The 20,746-nt window shown below is 39.7% G+C and overlaps 1 protein-coding gene across 1 annotated transcript; it reads left to right on the top strand.

The window, feature by feature from the left end:
- Positions 1-1,885: 1,885 nt before the first annotated feature.
- Positions 1,886-6,322, top strand: zpld1b (zona pellucida-like domain containing 1b). Its single transcript, XM_012921010.2, has 10 exons — positions 1,886-2,225; positions 2,854-3,074; positions 3,185-3,366; positions 3,745-3,817; positions 4,393-4,490; positions 4,788-4,868; positions 5,054-5,225; positions 5,309-5,411; positions 5,608-5,637; positions 5,827-6,322. Exons 1-10 carry the CDS (start codon positions 2,087-2,089, stop codon positions 6,000-6,002), a joined length of 1,275 nt encoding a protein of 424 aa, XP_012776464.2. The 5' UTR covers positions 1,886-2,086; the 3' UTR covers positions 6,003-6,322.
- Positions 6,323-20,746: the final 14,424 nt, after the last annotated feature.

Below are 20,746 nucleotides of genomic sequence, written 5' to 3'. Positions count from 1 at the left end.
CACTCCGTGGGCAACTTGGAGGCTAGAACACTTTGACATGCAGACCGGGTAGACTGGTGGATGTTGTTAGCATGAAAAGAGGGTATTGAAATGATTGATTTACCCATCGAAAAGCTTGTGACTAATATGCTTCCAAGAATTTGTATCCAAAATAATTTTTCAAAGTGTTTCTGAGACTCCAGGACAAGTAATGTCCTGTTTAGAACATTTCTGTTTCAGGGAACTGCACGAGCATGAATTTTATAAGCAACTTTCAGCAATCTTAAGCATGTGACTGTTTCAAGGCCCTTCAGACACCACTGAAGGTGCTTTAATTCCACATCTGTTTGTTTGTCATTACTCAGAGAAAGGAATGAGGACAGCAGGGTACAGAAAAGTTTATTTCTGCTCATCTAAAAAGCAATGAAACTATTTGCTTTGAGATATTTGGCCCTTTTTTTCCTCTACAGGAAAGACACAGATGGAAAAGAAATAATATGAATGAAAAATAGAAAATTGTTGTCACTTTGTTCATAAACTACAGCAAACCAGACTTACATTGATTGTCTGACAAACGAGTCACAAATTGGATTAAGTTTTAAGCAATTTCTTCTCTGTGCCTTGTTCATAGGTATTTTACAGTCTGCCAATAATCCAATATACCAACTTTCCTATTAACCAATTCCATGAATGCATCAAAACCGAGCATTCTGAAAAATAAAACATATTGTAAAGCTTATTGAGTTCCTTTATTTATATCCACATAAACATTAGGACAAAGTGAGCTGCATATTTGCACAGAGTGAAATGTTCCTCGATAACGGTGAAAATGGGCAGATCTGCTGCCAATACCCACTAAACACCAAATCCAATAATCAAAATATTTCCCAAAAAATGCTGTAGTTACAGCTGTCGTGAAAAATTATACATATTTTAAGTTGTTTTTCCATATTTGTGACCCATTTGTATAAATTCATGCTTTCCACAGGCTTGGACTGAGCTCAGCAGCATCACAGAAGACTCAAGCAACACTCTCTTACACCTCTTTAAATTTGAGTAGATCATTTTAAAAGGTCAAGGAACTTCAGAAGAAGAAGTTTTTTTGTGTTATGCTACAAGTGCGACATAATAATGTTTTGTTAGATGGACTGCAGTAAAATCCAAGGTGAGCGGGTTATCTCGAGGCAGAGAAACACGGCATAAAAGCACATGCTAGAGTCCACTTTTTCCTTCTGCAATGCTGAAAGCACTGTGCCGTAGCTGTACCACTGAATGCCTTTACTCTAAGTGATGTCTTGTGCATCACAATTACCCACACACAGCCCTGCATCAGACCGTGAGTTGACTTTTATGTTGATGTGAATGTGGGCTGCAGCAGGAGCCGATGACAGCTTAATTCCTGAGCTGGGCCCCCCCTGCTGAGGCTCGCCGTTTGTGTGATCTGACAGACAGAGATCAGACTGTGGAGAGATGAGTGGAAACCCTCTGAGTACGCTCAGGTTTCTTGGCATGGTGAAAAGATTTGTCCAGTCCATTCAGATCTGATGGAGTTTCCCATATTCTGCACCGCAGCTGGTTTTTGTCGAGGTATCTTTGTCATCTGTGCACACACAAGAGATACATGTGAGGCTGACGCTGTGTTTAGTTTAGGTACTCTGTGCCACTAGAGCTGCATGCCACAGAGTTGAACTTTTCTCTCATCGCTAACCAGGTGAAGAGGGGTTCCAGCCAATTACTTTGGAAAAGGCAGGAGACAGGTAAACAGGTGTGGAAAAATAATAGATGTGGGGGTGGACGGAGGGGGGGTTGGGGGGTTGGGGGGGTGGGATGAAATGAGCCACAAAGAGGGGTGACCTCAGTTTAAAAGGGGTTGGGTAATGGAGGCATTAGACCAACATGAGCAACTGAGGTAAAAGGGTGCAGGGGGAGCAGAACAAGAAGGATTAGGGGACGTGGGGAAAGAAGGCTGAACTACTTTGATAGAGGTCAAACCGTGGAGCAGTCAGGAAACAACAGGCATTGTTTTTGAACATCTAATTTTGAGATAAGTGCTGTTTCTTAACACGTACCTGAGGAATGTGGCTAATGCAGTGGTGACCTTCTGAAGATGACAGCGGACAAACCTCTCTTAGGCGCGGAAATGACACGAATGGGTTTTATCTTCCTGCTCCTGAGTAACGCCGCGTCAGTCTCCACACAGTTTAATGGATACAACTGCGATGCCAACTACCACAGCAGGTTTCCAGGTGAGAATCCTCCCCAGCAGGTTCTCTCTTTGCCGTCCACACACGTCTGCCAACAGGTGTGGAACACGATAGATCTATGAGCAGCAAAAGTAGCAGCCACATTAAAATGAGCACAAATAGTTCTGGTAGGGTGAAGCTTTTTTTACTGATGGCGTTTCTAATAACGTTTATTTCCTTATTGAGAGTTAATATTGAGGACGATAAAGTTATATCTTTATATTTAGATAGATCATCAAAATACCTTTCTGCCTATCTAAGCTGGAAGCTTCATTTATAGTTAAAAAAACATGTGAACCACATAAATAATTTAATGCATTGAATATTTTAATTACAATGTTTATGGCCCTATTATGACAAACATTTCCTGGATACAGACATTTTGAGGCAATCTCCTGCTATGATCTACAAAATTACACTAGATTGATTTACCTGACTGATTTTGCCTCCACAGAGCTCGGTTAGTAATTTCATACTTTAAAATTCCTGTACAAAAGTGAATAAAAGTCTTAATTAGAAAAATGTGTAACTTCTGCCTTGCATGAACCGGCATGTCTTGATTTTTATCTTGATTTCAAATATTACATTGCCAACTTTTCTCTCTGAACCTTCGTCTCCCGCCTTCCTCCAGGTGAAAGGGACATCAGCGTGTACTGCGGGGTTCAGACCATCACTTTGAAGATCAACTTCTGTCCTGTTCTCTTCTCCGGCTACACCGACGCAGATTTGGCCCTCAACGGCCATCACAGCGAAGCCCAGTGTCGCGGCTTCATCAACAACAACACTTTCCCCACAGCACTTCTGTTCAGCATCAGCCTCAGCACTTTGGAGGCCTGCGGCAACAGTCTGGTGGTAAAGAATACTCGAGCGCTGCGCATGGCTTTATTCTAATCAATAATCAGCTTCATCATGTTGTGTATTGACGTTGGAGCAAAGTGACTGGCTGATGTTTCTCTCTGCAGGTCAGCACAGCCTACGGGCCCACTGCCTATGGGAACATGTCTCTTGTACAAATTGGGAATATATCAGGCTACATCGACACCCCTGACCCACCAACTATAATCAGCTATCTGCCTGGTTTGTTGTATAAATTCAGTTGCAGCTACCCGCTGGAGTACCTGGTCAATAACTCACAGCTGGCATCGTGAGTTTCTGCCAAAGCATCCATCAGTGTCCAAAAGAGAGCTGCACCTTGCAGGAGTTGCTTTGCAGAGTTAATCCTGAAAGGCTGGCTTTAAGATATATTCATTTAATTAGATTCACTTATAGCTTTCAAAAACGGTGCTAACAATTAAATTCCCAGTTTAAAAGCTTCAGTGACTTTGTGCCTCACAGTATTTTTTCAAACCATTAATTTTATTATTCACATCTATTATTCACATATATTATTCTCTGACCTTCGTAAATCAGACAAGTATATAAATAAAAGCGCAGCTGATTTATAACTGTACTAAATCGAAACCTCTGCTCCCGAAATGTTATTTATTAAGCCAAGGCTCACAAAGGCTCCGTCTCTCCACAGATCCTCTGCAGCTGTGTCTGTCAAAGACAGCAACGGTACTTTTGTGAGCACGCTCAGTATGATCCTGTACAATGTGAGTACAAAGCAGCGCTGGAATAAAAATATATTTCCATTTCTAGCTTAAGAGGTGCAGAGGAATTCATATGAAACAAAATAGACATTAGAACTGGCACATGGCTGGATGAGCATGTTTGGTTTGTTTTAGTGCCTCAGTTCGATGTTCATATAACATCTTTTAATGTCTTTTAATAATCAGTGCTGAGTATTTTCACTGTTTCCAACTAACTCCATGAAAACAACAAAAGTTGGTTTTCTGTAATAGCCCATGTATTTTTCCACCAACAACAATATTCCACAAAAGGTTTGCGATGTAATCCTGTTTAAAATCACACTGCTTAGAATACTCTGTACTTACTTTAAACAACATAATCACCGTGTTGCATATAATTGTGCTCCTTCTTTAACAATTAATGTCACATATGCTTGTTTGGCTACAGACCTGTGCAAAAATTGCTCTGGACAGCAGAAAAATAGCAAAACTATAGAATAACACCAGCTATGTAAAGACTGATTCAATGTCTTCATTTGCTTTATGCCACATTTTGAGAGAACAATCAACTTTTCTTTTTCTTTTTCTTTTTTCTCCAGGATTCAGCATACAATCAGCCTCTCTCTATCCCCATGGCTGGACTGGCTCTGAAAACCAGAGTATTTGCTGCTGTGAAAGCCACAAACTTAGACAAACGGTACCGCACAAAACCCAGCTATTCACTATTGAATTTCCATAATTTTCACGTCATAGATGTGCAAGACTCTTTACCATAACAAACCTATTACTGCAGCAGAAAGGATATTTTAAATATAGTTCTCCACAGCATCTTTCCCGCTATCATTTTTACAGATTTACTCCTCTTTTCTTTGCTTTGCCTACATTCATTATGCTATTATGTTATTATTCTTCATGAAGGCGCCAGGCTGCAGTTTTCTCATGTGCAGTTGGATCTCTATCCTCCATCCCATCTCACAGTTTTGTCTCTTTGCAGGTGGAACATTTTGATGGACTACTGTTACACAACCCCCTCAGGGAATCCTAATGATGAACTCCGCTATGACCTTTTCTTTGGGTAAATCTCGTGTTTTTTTTCTGCTTCAAGATAATGACTCGATACCACAAAAGGGAGTCATTACCTATTCAGGTTCTCCACATGGCTTATCCTCATTGAATGCCACGTTTTCTCTTCCTAAAGAGTTCTTAAGGGTACTCATAGACATTAAATCTAGCATTTCTGCTGGGTCTGCTTCCATACAGTTGCTATAAAGATCCCCAGACGACAGTTTTGGAGAACGGGAAGAGCCAGATGGGCCGTTTTTCCTTTGAGGTTTTCCGTTTTGTTAAACATAGGCACCAGAAGATGTCGACTGTGTTTTTGCACTGCGTCACCAAGCTTTGCCGGGCCGATGACTGCATCATGTTAATGCCTGTAAGAGTGAAAATCTCCGTTTGTGACTCACCACCTGTTTCCTCACCTCACTGAGGACTGAAATCTGACGATGTGATTGGCAGATCTGTGGGCGGCGGCGCAAAAGGGAAGAGGAGACCCCTGATTCCATGGCAGCAGCATCAGGGAACGCCATCCTCTCTGCCGGTCCAATCATCACCAGGAGTGGTATGAACTATAAACCCACTTTTACTGGAATAGTTTTGAGAGACATGCTGCTTTGCTTTCATGCTGAGAGTGCAGCAATCCAGTCAAAATAAGAAGCAACAGCCTGAAATGTCAAACTGCTAATTTAAAGCTGATTTCAATTAGGACTGCTGAAGTAAAAATGAATCCAATAAGCGCTTTAAAAATTGCTTTACAGATGAAACTCCCGTCAACAACTCCCAGCTCGGTAAGTGCCATTACGCAATGTTGTGAAACATAAAAGTGTTGTAAACTATCATGACAGCAGATTCCCTTTGAAATGACTGTTTACAGCAAACCCTCTTCTGTTCCTGCAAGGGAAAGACTCGGGCTCAGCTCGTGGTAAAAACCTCATCCGAGAGCTTGTTTTCAGTTTCTTTCCCTTTCCATCTTCCAGCCTCTGGAGATCTCTCCCATTCAATGAACCCAGTGACCAGTGCTCTGATCTCAGGTGTGGTCATCCTGAGTGTGGTCAGTGTGTGCTTCTTCCTGCTGTTGCTCCGCTTCCTGCTGAAGCCCCGCCCCCCCGCGACAACAGCAGCCTCAGGTGTTTGGAATCCAAGCTTTAAATAAACATCTGCATGTTGTGCAACATGTGTATCATTTAAGGTGTTGTATATTTATTGCGTTCAATACCTCAGAATGTTTCATCTTTTGTGGGTTTGCATAATAATCGTGTTTAGAAAATGTTGCATTTAATGACTCCATATTTTTTCTCTTTCTTTCCATTTTTGTAACCAGTATATGTATCAAATCACAGATTAGAGACGCCATTGTTTTTTTGGTCTTTGTTTTCCTGTGAAATGTTATAGTATTCAAACCCTGTACAATATCAAAAGGAAATAGTGAGTGAATTCAAGCAGGTGGATTTCTTGATCTGTTTTTGAATTCAGCTTCCAGTTTCTGTTTGCATTCAAGTTTTAAATATACGTTTGTGGTGGATATAAATTCTGATTTTAAAATAAAAACAGTAAAACTAAAAAAAAAAAAGACAAGTAAAATAATCATTTTAAGATTAAAAAAAAAGTGTCTACTTTATTTGGCCTGAGTGTTTGAGGTTTCGGTGCGCTCTAACCTGTTCCTAGGATTATGCTCTTCTGGACAGAGACCGGTGATGTTGCCCCTGGGATCTGCTGGAGACACTGTTCAAGTTTCTGGGTTACAGCTCCTAATACTCCTACTGGGACCACTCAGTCCCTGACACTTCTTTATTTTCTCATGCTCCCTCTAACTGCTGTTGCTATCTGCTGGAAATTCCACATGTATCAAAACTGTGGTTTATATATGTGTATGCATGTGTGTGTGTGTTCTGTGTGCGTTTGTGTCTGTGTTATGCATCTCCAATGATTAGCTGTTGATGTCTGATGTTGCCTGCAACTGAATATATGTAGCTTTGCTTTGTTTGAAAGTAAATAGATCACTTAAAGAGCACTTCTGAAGCTAAGAATTCACTCTGAAGTTTAAGAGACTTGTTTTTTCAAACGCACACTAACAGAAATTTTAAACCACAACCAGATAGATACAGATTACCTTTCGACAGGCTAGCTGCATTTTTTTTTCAGTCTTAGCTCTTCTTGACTGTCATTTCACAAAATTGTCACCAAAGATATACAAAAGTGGTATTTACCTCCTCATCTCTCTACTTCTGTTGAACTACTTCTGTGATAAGCAACCCATCTATGATCAGCTGATAATAATGCAGGTTCACTCACTCACCTCTCTCAAAGCTCTGAGGATTTAAATTTATTTTAGTTTAAAACATTTCCTAAAACATTGATGAAGCCCGTGAAAATGAAACAACCTATTACATCTGAGGGATTAAGCATGTACGTCTGTGTATATGGACATTCTGACACTTTTCATGAGCAGTAAATTTATTACTAATTAGATAACTAGTTGACTATAGCCAATGCTGACCTTGGTCTGGACATCTGTGTATCCATGGGTTTGAACAATACAAACATAGAAAAAAAAAAGTATAAAAAATGTGTGTGTGTCTGTGTCGGGATTGTGTGTGTGTGTGGCAAAAAATGTGGCCTTGGATACAGTCAGAACAGCCACAAATGTGGTAATGAGTATTCACCTGTGTTTATAATAGAATTCAGTAGACATACTGTTGGGCTTATTATGGTCTATCACTGATTTATCAGCACCAGTGTGCAGACATTGTATTATTTTTAAATAACGCAGGAAAATGCACTATGGGTATTTCAGAGAAAGTAAAATAATATGAATTTAAGACAGAATATAGCTGATCTATTTATATTAGATTTCTTTGAATTGGCCCCCCAAAAAACAGAATAATCAGGGTCTACCTTATTTGTCCATCACAAACGTGTCAGATACAGTGATCAAGGTCAAGCTCATAAATGGGTGTGGTCCTACCCTTGAGTACTTCCCAATAAATGAGCTAAAACTGGTGTAATCCAATCACACAATGATCTCTAGTTCACTGTTTCCTCCTTAATATCTTATGTTTTATAAATGTTGCTTATATGTGTGAAGTAAAGATAATATTTTTGATATACTGCAGGTTTCAACAGAATCTTTTCCACTATCACTTTTACATATTTACTTCTTTTTTCTTTGTTTTGCCTACATTCATTATGCCATTATGTTATTATTCTACATGAAGGCGCCAGTCTGCAGCGTTCTCATGTGCAGTTGGATCTCTATCCTTCATCCCATCTCACAGTTTTGTCTCTTTGCAGGTGCAGCATCTTGATGGATTACTGTTACACAGACCCCTCAGGGAATCCTAATGATGAACTCCGTTATGACCTTTTCTTTGGATAAATCCTGCCTTTTTCCCCCTTCAAGATAATGACTCGATAAACCACAAAAGGGAGTCATTATCTATTCAACTTCTCCACATGGCTTACCCTCATGAATGCTTCTTCTTTCTTCTTCATAAGGCATAAACCCATCAGCTTCTTTGCGACCACCTGCCTAATATTGTGTGGGTCCACCTCGCGCCTCCAGAACAGCTGTGATCCATCAGGGTATGGACACAGGACCGTTGGGGGTGTCCTGTGGTCATGGAACTTGGGTCCTCCATAGAGACTTGTATCCCACAAGTCTCTATGGATTAGGTCTGGGGAGTTTGAAGACTAGGCTGGTGCTCTGAGTTCCTGTTTTTACGGTATAGCATCCTGATAAGGTAGGCTGCTGCTCTGGAGTGGTATCATTGCCTCACTCATAAGTGAGTGTTTTGGTGGGTAGTACATGGCAAAGTAATATTAATGTTTCAGAGCATAGTGTTGTAATGAGAGGGTCAGATTTGTGTGTTGTAGTAGTAGTAATCATCACTGTGGACACAAGTGCTTGTCCAATAGAAATATAAAGCTACAGTCAGTAGCCATTTAACTGAAGCTACAGACTGTGCTTTCGTTCAGCTGTTCATCCACCAGCACTTCCAGTTCTCTGATAGATCTAAACTTGTGTAAAAACTAAAACCAGGGGTTGACATATTTTAATTACCTGAAGTACATTTTAAAAACTTTAAAAAAACAGATAATCTCAGTTCTCCAGGCTTCTCGAAGGACATCCTGAGGTCTTCTTTGAACTCACTGTTGATCCTCTCTCCTGAGCTCATCTGTACATATTGATGATGATTTGAACTAAAATTTTCTAAATTGCACTCATCACTCCATAAGACCTGCTGTCACTGATTTTCAGTCCAGTTCTTCTGTAATTTTCTGTACTTTTCTCCCTTCTTGCCAGCCACTCTTCACACTGAGACCATTTCTTCAACAAACAGTAGATGGATCAATTTAGAAGCCAGATGCATCTTTCAGGTCCTGTGTCAGGTATTTGCTGGATTTTTTCCTATTTTTTAAGAACATGACTTTCAGATGTTGCTCATCTGCTGTAGTTAGTTTGTCAGGCCTGCCACTTCTTATTTTGTCCTCCAGTTTTCTCAGTTTTTTAAAGATACGCTGCACACCATGCAGAGATGTGCCAACGGGTCTTTGGGAATCAAGTTGTTAGAGCAAAAACACTATTTTATGTCTGTCAAACTGTGTTATCTTTGGTATTTTTTGGAGCTTCGGCTAAAGGAATGGGAACAAATTATGTGTTTTTGTAACCACCTGCTAGTAACAAAGTGCCTTAAGACACAGTTTAAAATGAGTTGTTTACTAAGTTGTCTGTTATGTGTAGACACAACAGGTTCATCCCTTAGTTTGGTGCCTTTTTTATACTTGAATTAATAATAGGTTCATGAGGATATTCCATAATACTGGATGAAGAGAACAACAATTATTAATCAGAAATACTCAAATTCGCTAATCTAGTGAATTTTGACGTTTATTGATTTATACATAATTAGTTCAACCTACTTCCTGAAAATATTATGTTTTTTTCCTTCACATTTTTGCTCAAAGTTACATTTAAAATATCCTTGTATCTGTGCAAAACTCAAAAGATGTTGCATGTGTGTATGTGGAGTGAAGTAGTGGAACAGAATGAGCACAGAACATGTCCCAGCATGACTCCGTTTAAAATGCAGTGCAAAGTTTTTGCAGGAGGAAGCAGGGCTTTCAGTGTATGTGTGTGTATATCTGTAAATATGTGCATCTCTTGATGTGTACTGAGGGTATAAAACCAAATACATGTAGCAAATTTTAAGGTACGATTTAATAAAGCATACAGCACAAACAGGAAGAACAGGATTATATATTAATAGTGGGTTTAACCAATCATCCACTTTCTCTCCTTTTTGCACAGGTTGTTTATTAAGATTATTATGATAACATTTTTTGTATCTTTTGTTTAATTTTTTCTTGTTCTTGTATTATTTTAACATATTTAAAATAATTCCACAGCAATTAATACTCAGCAGGTTAGTTTTAAATGGCTTAACAACCACATGAAAATAATCAGGTACAGGGATTGAATTTAAAATGAGTGAAAAAGAAGCAAAAATCCAGAGAAAAACCTTGAAGGACCTTCAGAAAGCCTGGAAAACTATTGTTCAAGAACACTTTAAAAAACTAGTCTGGCTCCTTCGAACAAAATACTAAGAAATGAGGGGCGGCTCAGTATCTTTGCACAGTATACATGGTGCCATGTTCCTATGAAACTAGCAAAATAAAATAAATCTGTGGGGAATTTAAACAAGCATGTTAAGTTACTGGCAATGTTCCCTCTAATTTTTCATGTGTCTGAGTGAACACACAAACTCCCTGAGCAGTCCCTTGGACCACTGTGAGCAACATTAGATGTGAGCACTGTGGTCAGGCCAGCATCGAATCCATCCAAGTTACATGGTTTATTAAAATAATCAAATTACAGCATTTATGTTAGACTACTTTTAATTAACTGCTTTATCCCACTTATAATGAAAATTTAAAAAATTCTTGTTCATGACTTATGTAGTATGTTAACACTGGAAGTAAAAATAACTTGAACTCCAATTTTGAAAACAAAGCTTTCTTTTTCTTTTTCTTTTCTTTTTTTAAATTTTATTTTATAAAGCTCTGACTTGTATTATGAGTCTGTAGTCTGGGAGAGAGTCCTGTAACTCTCTGTCTGCAAAATACAGCATATAATGACCAATGTTGGGCCATTAATTATATAGTTACTTCTTCAAAAAAGTAACAGAGTTTTGCAAGCAGGTTTTTTGCAGCTGTTGACCTAAAAAATGCAGCCAAGGGTTTTTTTTAAATAAACATTTTAAACTATTTACAGAACAATCAGCTGTTCTGCATCAAATTTGATGCCACACAAATTAATTCTGCCACTCCAAAAAATAATGTCTGTCCACTATGAGATAAAGGAGAACAACAGCCTGATACCTGCAGGCCTGACAACAGGAGATGTATCACTCCTGTAACACCTGTAACATTCATTTTTGGTGTTGTTTTTGCTCACAGGCGTTGAGTGCTTTTGAGCGTTTTCCTCATAAAACGCAGTTTTTACCGTTTCTTCCCGCAGTAAATATAAACAATGATAATATTCAGGAAGATAACCAAACATTGCATCTAATTTTATCATAACTTTGGTTTTACGTGGCCTATCAACACAATTTAAAAACTGGTATAAAGTCCACACTTTTTCCGGCAGTTGTTCCATCTGTCCTACCCTTCACGACTTCATGACTAAAAACAGGAATGTTCTTATTGTCTTCTTCGCTATTAGCATCTATCTGGGAATTTTCCTCATGTTGTGACCTTGCAGGTTTCCAGTCTCATGGAAATGAGCAAAATACAAGGTACTGCCAGGGCTCATTTGACGACCGCCAGAATTAATCTCTCAGATTTTTTGCAGTATTGATTTTCCTTTTCGGTGACCTACGTGAATGTCTGCTGGCAGCAGCGGAATCTCACGTGTCGTGCTCTGAGGCTGTGTTTGTGATCTGCACGGCTCAGCTGCATTCACCGCTCTTTATCACCCTAATCCCTCATTTCAACAGCCATTTTGTGATGTATTCAGCAACTACAATGTCTGCAGATAACTGTATGAGATGAGTAAATGCTATCATCCCCCTCTCAGTTTACCATCAGTGATAATTGATTAAGCCCACCTCCTAAAATGGAAATGAGGCTGAGATACGGCTTTGAATTTTGAAGCCAAGTTCAGGTGAGTCATGAGCGAATAAAATGTATTTAGAAAAGATCTGGGGAATATAAATAAGGGAGTGCACTGGCGAGAGGACGGCGAAGAAAGCAAAGAAAGACTCTTTTTGCATGTTTAAGCAATAATATGTCCTTCCTGTCTGTGCAACGTGGTTTCCACACTAAATATACAGCATTGAACCAGAGACTGACAAAAGACACCCATCGATCATCTCGACTATGATCACAGGGTTCTCTTCCCAGGTGGCTCGCCTTACAAGATCTGATTTCTAAATGTCCTTTATTTATTTATTATTTATATTTTCCATTTAAGTTTTAAAAATGATTTTAAAGATGAAACACCCACAAAGCTGATAAATGTCTCTTACTTCTGTCTTATGACTGTCAACCTAACTGATGTGGGTGCTAATAATGACAACTCACGAGAATTTAAAGCGACTACAAAAGATCCTCTGTGACATTCTCCTCTAATTAAAGCTAATTCAGATAACACAGAAGAATACAGGTTCTCTTTTTTCTATTGTGTTTGAGATCCCAGCAGATCAGAAACCAAACATCTTTATTTTAGTTCCATACGAGGGAGCACAGGGCCTGTGCAAAGGAATACAGCCTTATGGACATTATTTAAACATGTAACTTTAAAGGCCAGTGTGCTGGGTTTCATCATTAGCCTCTAGGAAACGACCACAGAACCGGAGAAAGTGAACTGTTTGCACAAAATAATGCAATCCCTGGCTTTGACCTCGTTTCCGTTGAATCCCGAAGCAATGTTGGGACCACAAAACAGTCGACTACCAGCTATACACAGCTTTATACATTGTTATCATAAATAAGCAAGGAGATAGCAGGTGTAAGATCCAGGCAACGATGTCTATTTGATTGACAGCTGTGGATTAAGCATCTATTTTTAAGTGTGAATCACCTTTGTGCACTTACAGAGGTTTTCCAGATTGTGCTGGATATTCAGTGCATGAATTTGCTCTTTTCATATCATCTCTGTTTGCTGAAGCTTTTTCACAAAACTTCATAGAAGGCAGAGTGGTGAGATGGCTTTATTAATCCCCCTCGTCCCGATATCCCCGTGCACTTGTGGCAAAGGTGGCCTTAGCCAATCTGCAAGTAGATAAAATATAGTAGTAGATAAATAGTAGATAAAATATACATATACCTCCAGTAATGTCTTCTTGTCACAATTGGTAGAGTTCATTTAAATAGCAATTTTTCAATAGGACTGGGGTTGTAACTTTGGGAAGGCCATCCCTGAAGCTTTATGTTAGCGTGCTTTAGCCATTCCAAAACCAGTTTTGATGTGTGTTTGGGATCATCGTCCTGCTGGACAGCCAAGTTTCTACCATCTAGCTGTTAATTTGAGGAGAAGTTGAAGAGCTTTGAGGTAGTTCTCCTTCTTCAATATTCCATCCACAAACAGTCCCAGAGCATGATGCTGCTACCACCATGTTTGAAACAACTGATGCGGTGTTTCAAACAAGCCAGTTGTTATTGTGATCAAATAGCGCCACCTTTGTTGCATCTGACCATAAAATCTGTTCGCATTTTGACCTGGGCCTGAAATAACCTTGCTCCTCCTCTCTCACAGATACAGGCTTCATGCTGCCCACTGGTTCAAATTCAAATTTATTTGTCACGTACACAGTCATACACAGTACGATATGTAGTGAAATGCTTGATTCTGCTTGGAAATGCTTGGTTCACCAAGTTAATTCACTCAATGTACAATAAACAGTTAAAAGAAATTATCAAAAGCCTGGAATTACTTTGATATTCATGCCTGCGAGTGGATGTAAACCTCTGACCACAACTGTATTTACACCACAGTGAAAGTTTACTAATCGTGAACCACATCCAGGACCATATGCTGGACACCTCGGTGACACCTCCTGTTCTAACATTCAGAATCAGAATACTTTATTGATCCCTAGAGGAAATTATGTTGGTTACAGTGCTCCAGTACAAACAGTAACAAAAACAGACAATACAAGGAGTAAGAAATAGCACAATATATACAATACATACATATCACTTACTAATAAATATCTGAATAAGAAAGAAGAGCGTGTGCAAAAAGGGTGTAGCTATTGCAGTATACAGTGTGTTAGGTGGATGAGTTGTACAGGGAGATGGCCACAGGCAAGAATGATTTCCTGTGTCGTTCAGTGGTGCTTTTTGGTAATCTCAGTCTCTCACTGAACGTGCTCCTGTGGCCAGCCAGCACGTCACGGAGTGGGTGGGAGGAATTATCCAACATCGTCTTTATCTTGGACAACATTTGCCTCTCCATCACCACCCTAAGAGAGGCCAGCTCTATCCCCACAACATTGCTGGCCTTGTGGATCAGTTCATTGAGTCTGTTAGCATCAGCAACCCTCAACCTGCTGCCCCGGCTTCCCCATCACAGAAGGAAATGCATTTGGAAGTAACTTCTTGGTGAGTATTGCATCAATGATGTGTCCTAGATTCAAGTCTTAAGGGATGGTGATCATGGAGCTTTCAAACCTGAACAGAGGAGAGTCGGAGCAGATTTAAGGATCTAAAAGGGTATGTGAGTGTTTTGGACTGTGCAAGAGCACTCCAGGAAGAAAAATTCAACCTGACACACACACACACACACACACACACACACACACACACACACACACACACACACACACACACACGCAACTCAAGTCCTGACTTAATATAACAGATGCATGCACCCACCCAGCCAGTCACCCTCCTCTCTGATGAAAATGAGAAAGTTAAGAGAGCTGTTCTACTTCCTTGATGTGATTTCATCACTGCAGCTTGCTGTGTGAGAGATGTTGGCTAACATTTATTTTTAACCATTTTTTGAAAAAATCATGTTTCTATTAAATAATATAACGGGGGTGGATCCCTCAACCCAAGCATCAGACCACCTTTACACTGAAGACCGCAAGTATTACTACTCCTCTGCTTACCTGCTGGAATATATAATCAATAACAACCAGGTAGATGTGTAAGTGTACAGTTATAAGAACTGGGCTAAAAAAATGGTCTTCCTTCCTTGTAGGTCCTCTGTTTCTGTGAAAGACGACAATGGGAGCTTCATCGGCAGCCGCAGCATGTCCTTGTGCCGGGTGCCAACCTACACCTCTCACACACTATACTGTTCTACCTGCGATAAACTGTAACTTTGGGAGATTAATGGCTTGCAGCAGTTCTTTTAATCTTCTCTTCCTTTTCGAGGGTATAAATTACACCACGCCACTTGTCATACCACCTCTGGGCATGGAACTAAAAACAATTGTGCACGTGCAGGTGGCTGCATCCACCATGACATTGCTGTAAGAACCTTAGAGCAACTCTGCAGCCTCTCTTTGTCTGATTTAGACCTGTGTTTATAAAACCTAGAAGTTAATTTACTGAAGTACTGCACTTCAGCACAGCTGTGAAATGCTTTACTTGAGTTATTCAGTTTTATTCTACTTTATACAACTTCTACATTTCACAGGGGAACACTGCATTGTTTACTCTCGCCATTGCACTTAGCTAACTGTTGTATTTTCAGAGTAATATTTTACTACTAGGGCAGCTGTAATTCAATATAAAGTGCATAGAATAAAGCCCAGTATGAATGTGTGCATGAATATGGCTTGTGAGCGAAGAAAAGCTTTGAGTGGTAATAAGACCATAAAAGCACAACATTATTATTACACTATTATTATGTTAGACTGAAGTGGATGGTGCGATTCCTTATAAAAGCCATTGTGTGGCTGTAGGAGCCCATTATAAGTGAAACGTTTTCTCTCTAAGCTGCTTCACTTGGATTCATTTAAGTAACCGTTTGAGGGCCAGACATATTTTAGAGGTAAAATAAGAAGAATAAGAGGTAAAACAAATATATGCAGTGACCCGTTGGCGGGAGAGTACCCCTCATGATGGTAGCAAATAGTCAAAACTACTAAATTGTGCAAATTTCATTTTGATAGATCAATAAATGTACTGAAATTGTCAGTGCTGGGGTTGCCACTCAAAAAAAGGAAAAAAAAAAAAAGCATTTTATATTACTCGTTACTTTTTTCAAAGTTTATGCTGTACATTAATTACATACCTTAGAAAGTAAATTATTACTCTAACTGTTACATTACTCTTACAGTACTGTGTTGGGTCACCATTCACTCAGCTTGAACATCATTCAGGGTTCTTGGCTAGCTTTTTGTTAGCATGCTGTCTGTGGAGATGCTCAGTGAGAGCTGAAGGTGTGTTAGCCATGTTATGCAGGTGCGTCTGTGTGTTGCCATTGCACTTTTATCTTTTCGTGCAGTAAAAATAAAACTAATATCCACATCTCCACTCCCCAAAAGCTGGAGATCACTCAACATTTTCCTCCATTAGAGAAACAAAGTGAAATCAGTTGATTGTGGCGGAAGCACAGAGAAAGGAAATATATTTGTTTGATTTTTTCTCTTTCTGTTTTCTCTGCACCTTTAGTGGGATTTGGAATGCCAACATTTTTGTTACTTTGTCGGTAATAGAGTGTTTTTACATTTTTTGCATTTTATGCGTCTTAATACTTTATTCAGCTCCGGAAATGTTGCTGCCAAGATTTCATAACTAAAGTAAACTAATAATAACTAATAATGAACAACAGCTCACAAGGGATCGCAAAATTACAATTAGCGGAAATGATTCATGCCTTAAATGAAAAAAAACAAAGACTAAGTTTACATGACTTGAGAGGTACTTTCAGCTGCTCCCTTATTTCCCAGAGGTTCACTACTGCAGATGGATCCACATATTTGATTTGGCACACATTTTATACCGGATGCCCTTCCCGATACAAGCATCCCATTTATCTGGGCTGGGAACAAGCACTGGGAGTACACTATCTTCTAAGGATAGAAGGCTTGTGTTTCCTTCCAGTCTTAAACTGGGGATCCTTCATGTATAATAATAATAATAATAATAATAATGGATTGCATTTATATTTCGTTTTTCGGGGCTCTCAAAGTGCTTTAGAGTTCCACTATTCATTCACTCTCACATTCACACACTGGTGGAGGCAAGCTACAGTTGTAGCCACAGCTGCCCTGGGATAGACTGACAGAAGCAAGGCTGCCATATCGCACCATCGGCCCCGCTGGCCATCACCAGTAGGCGGCAGGTGAAGTGGCTTGCCCAAGGACACAAGTAACGACCAAGACTGTCCGAGCCGGGGCTCGAACCGGCAACCTTCCGGTTACAAGCCGAACTGCCAACTCTTTGAGCCACGATCGCCCTGCTGTGGTTGTGTTGTGTTGCTCACTACACTCAAAACGTACTCTACTTATTATTCTCTTCCAGCAAACACATCAAGAGACCTGATTATAAATATGTCTTTGACAATAAACATGCAGAAAAATATATTAGCTATAATGGCAACAGGGCAAAATACAGCAGTAATTTGAATACAACTGCAAAACATCATTATTCTGAGTGGTTCAAATCCAGTTACGTGCTAGGATTGCCCAATGCAAGTTAGCCAATCATTTTTTCAGTTTTCATTTTAATGTATGTTAATTCACTCAAAACATACCTCAGCAGGAACCTCTGCTTCTATCCTGCAGCCATTCAAGATTTACTAAGACTTTAACTTAATCTCTTTTAATTGTGCAGTTATCTTTAAGCCTTATTTAGCTGTAATTTTTTTTTCAAGCAGAAACAAAAGGCAAGACTGAAGGATTATTTATATCTTTCATTTACAGTAAGCGTTCAATTTCAGTTTTAGTATAGCCTGTATATAAAACAGGGACGTAGCCACTGTGGAACTTATTGGTGTGTGAAACTGAGTGGATAATTTTTTTCCATCTTGGTGTTTTGATAGTGGACAAGAAATCATTGTTTGGTATGGACTTGTCAATCTGTCATGTAACCAGCGTGAGGCAGGCAGAGAGTGGACAGAATGTAAAACTAAAAACCAGCTTTAAAAAAAATACAACAAAAGGCAAAATATAAAACCTAAGCGGGACAGGAACGGACAGACAGACTGCACCATGAGAGAGAACAGAGGGGGACGCAGACAATATTTAGACAGGGGGGTGATTAAGGGAAGAGGAGACACATGGGAACACAGCTGAACTGAATCATAACTAACGAGACAGGGGAAGCAAAAATAAAACAGGAAATAACACACACACACACACTGAGGCTCATACATGTGAACCTGACACTGGGACTGGGGATAAAAAGACATGGAGACACTTTCCTGGAATTCAGTCATGGCTCTAACATAAGAAAATATGCGTAAAAATGCTTTTTTATTCCCCATACTATCATTGTTAGTAATTGTCAGCAAGATCAGACATGAGAGTAACAGCTTCTGTTTCAGTAACAGCCGCTAACAGCAACAAAAACAGCATCGCTAACCAGCCGCTCAGGAATCAAAAGCTCAGTATATCACCTCAGTATCACTGTCACTAGACAGAAATGAGCTTTGTCGACTCATCAACCTCACACTGGACTCCTTTGACAAAGTTTTGCAGCTTTCCCAATAGTAAATTTACTCTGCTCAGGGAAGCAGTGAGCTAACAGCCTACTACAGATAACTGTGAAGTGTTTGAGTTTTTTTCAAGTGTTGACATTATTCAGACACTTTAACATATAATGAGTAAAAATAATGTATACTTTACAGTCAGTTTTGGCAGTGGCATAAAGTTTGTTTTACATGCACTTTTGATTCTTCAGTTTTTATTTGTTGTTTTTGCACATTTTTACGACGCGGTGAATAATAATCATGAGGGTTTCATAGGTTTTGACCTCTTTTATTGGCAAATTAAAAAAACAAACAAACTTTGTTTCAGCCGTGGTGCCATTCCCAAAACTTTTAGCCACACTATAGAAGAAACTTGCTGGCTGTCCACGACCATTATATGGTGGCCCTGAAAGGTTAAACGCACTTCAACACCAGCAAGTACAAAAATGCACAAACAAACACCAGAAAAACTCATAAAACGACTCACAAAACACAAATGAAGAGAGAAAAGCTGCAGAGGTGGCAAGCTAACAGTTAATGGCTAATAGCAATCTGCTTCTTAAAGGTGTCTCAGTCCTTTGCGTGTCTTTGTTTCGTTGTGTTTTTTGTGTTTTTGTAGCATTTTTCTCTTTGCTGGTGTTTTCTTGGTGCTGGTGCATTTGACCTCTCAGGGCCACCGTACCATCATGGGCTACAAAGGGTTATGGCTTAGCCTACAAGGGGTCTTCATTCCTTCTGTTGCCTCTAACACTAACTATAATTTATTTATTTTATAGAATAAGACCTGAAACTACAGATTGAGACCGTGAACTCTTTAGCGGAGTCTTTATGAGTCTTGAAGTGAGTGTTTTTCTACACAGTCGCCTTATTTTTGCATCCAGAGGAGTCTCCCCCTGCTGGTTAGCAGATTTATTGGCCTCACTTGTTAGACTCAGAATATACATTTACATTTTTAATGCAATCTGTGGATGTTGGCAATGCATTCTGAAGAAGGTGAATAAGTTGTTTGAAAAAGAAAAGAGTCTCCAATCATTAGACTGTCTGAGGATCTCACCTGTAACCTGGAATCTCTGACCCAATTCTTTCTCTACAGGTATCTTTTTCTTCTTGTTTGGTACAACGCCTCCATCTCCATCCTGTGGAACTGGCTCCCTTTTCGTAACTTGAATTTCTTTCATTCCTCTAAGATTTGATAATGAGCTGTGTTTCTGAGTCCAGCAGCTACTTAAAAATTTACACATGCCTTCAGGTTTTTTCTTCCTTCTGTGTAATAAGCAAAGCACAGCTACCTAAATCCTAAGGGAGCTGTAGTCTTAATTTTATCTCCCTCCCATTCATTAATACAGTGCCTGTAGCTACCTGTGTTAGGTGTAATTGGGACACTTGCAAGCTTCACCTTTTATTGAAAGGTGCTCCATTGATGAGCTGACTACCACGCTGGAGAATGAAGATAGCCAGAAGGCTCGCTTCTGCTTCCCAGTGTTCCACTTCATTGAGCAACAGAATGAGACCATCTCCACCTGCTATCTGCACTGCACCACCCGACTCTGCGAGTGCACTTCCTGCAGCACCTTCAAGGTAGGAGGGTAGCGTATGAATTTCAAGCAGAAATCTCCAATTCAGGCCAGATCCCCAGCTCATATCTCCACATATGGCCTGATCCACAGCAATGCCAGAGGAAGAGGCGGAGCATGAGGAGCACAGGGAGCACAGTGGTCCAGGAGGGCATCGCCGAGCCGTCTGTGCTCACAGTGGCTATAAGAACCGTATGTTTGTCTTTCTTTTTCTGCAGATTTCAGACGGTGCATCTAAAAGCGATCCTCAAATACGCCACAGAGACATGAATAGCATTCGGGTGGTAGAGCTCTGTATCATTAAAGGCTCAGTTTGACGTTTTGAGAAATGCTGTTCACCTCCTTGCTCAAAGTTTAATGAGAAGACATACTACGCTCACCCATTTTTTATGTTGAACTGAGCTAACGATCTGCACATACACTGTGACTGTACAAGTTTAACACTGGTATCGATACTCTGATCCGCCTCCAGCACTGAGGTGGATGCCTGTTGAGGGGCCTAAATGGAGAAAAAATAACAATGACTATAAAACAAAACACAGAAAATCATTCACAGAATTCATTATGAGCAAAGGAGAACAGATAAAAGGTTATAAAACCTATGATAAGGACGAATAGTCTGACTCCTACCTTCAATCAGTGTTTCGCTTTTGGCAAATGTGTAGTTTGAAACAT

This window comes from Maylandia zebra, linkage group LG14, assembly GCF_041146795.1.
Source record: "Maylandia zebra isolate NMK-2024a linkage group LG14, Mzebra_GT3a, whole genome shotgun sequence".
NCBI classification, from domain to species: domain Eukaryota; kingdom Metazoa; phylum Chordata; class Actinopteri; order Cichliformes; family Cichlidae; genus Maylandia; species Maylandia zebra.
This window is presented reverse-complemented; position numbering and strand designations above follow the sequence as displayed.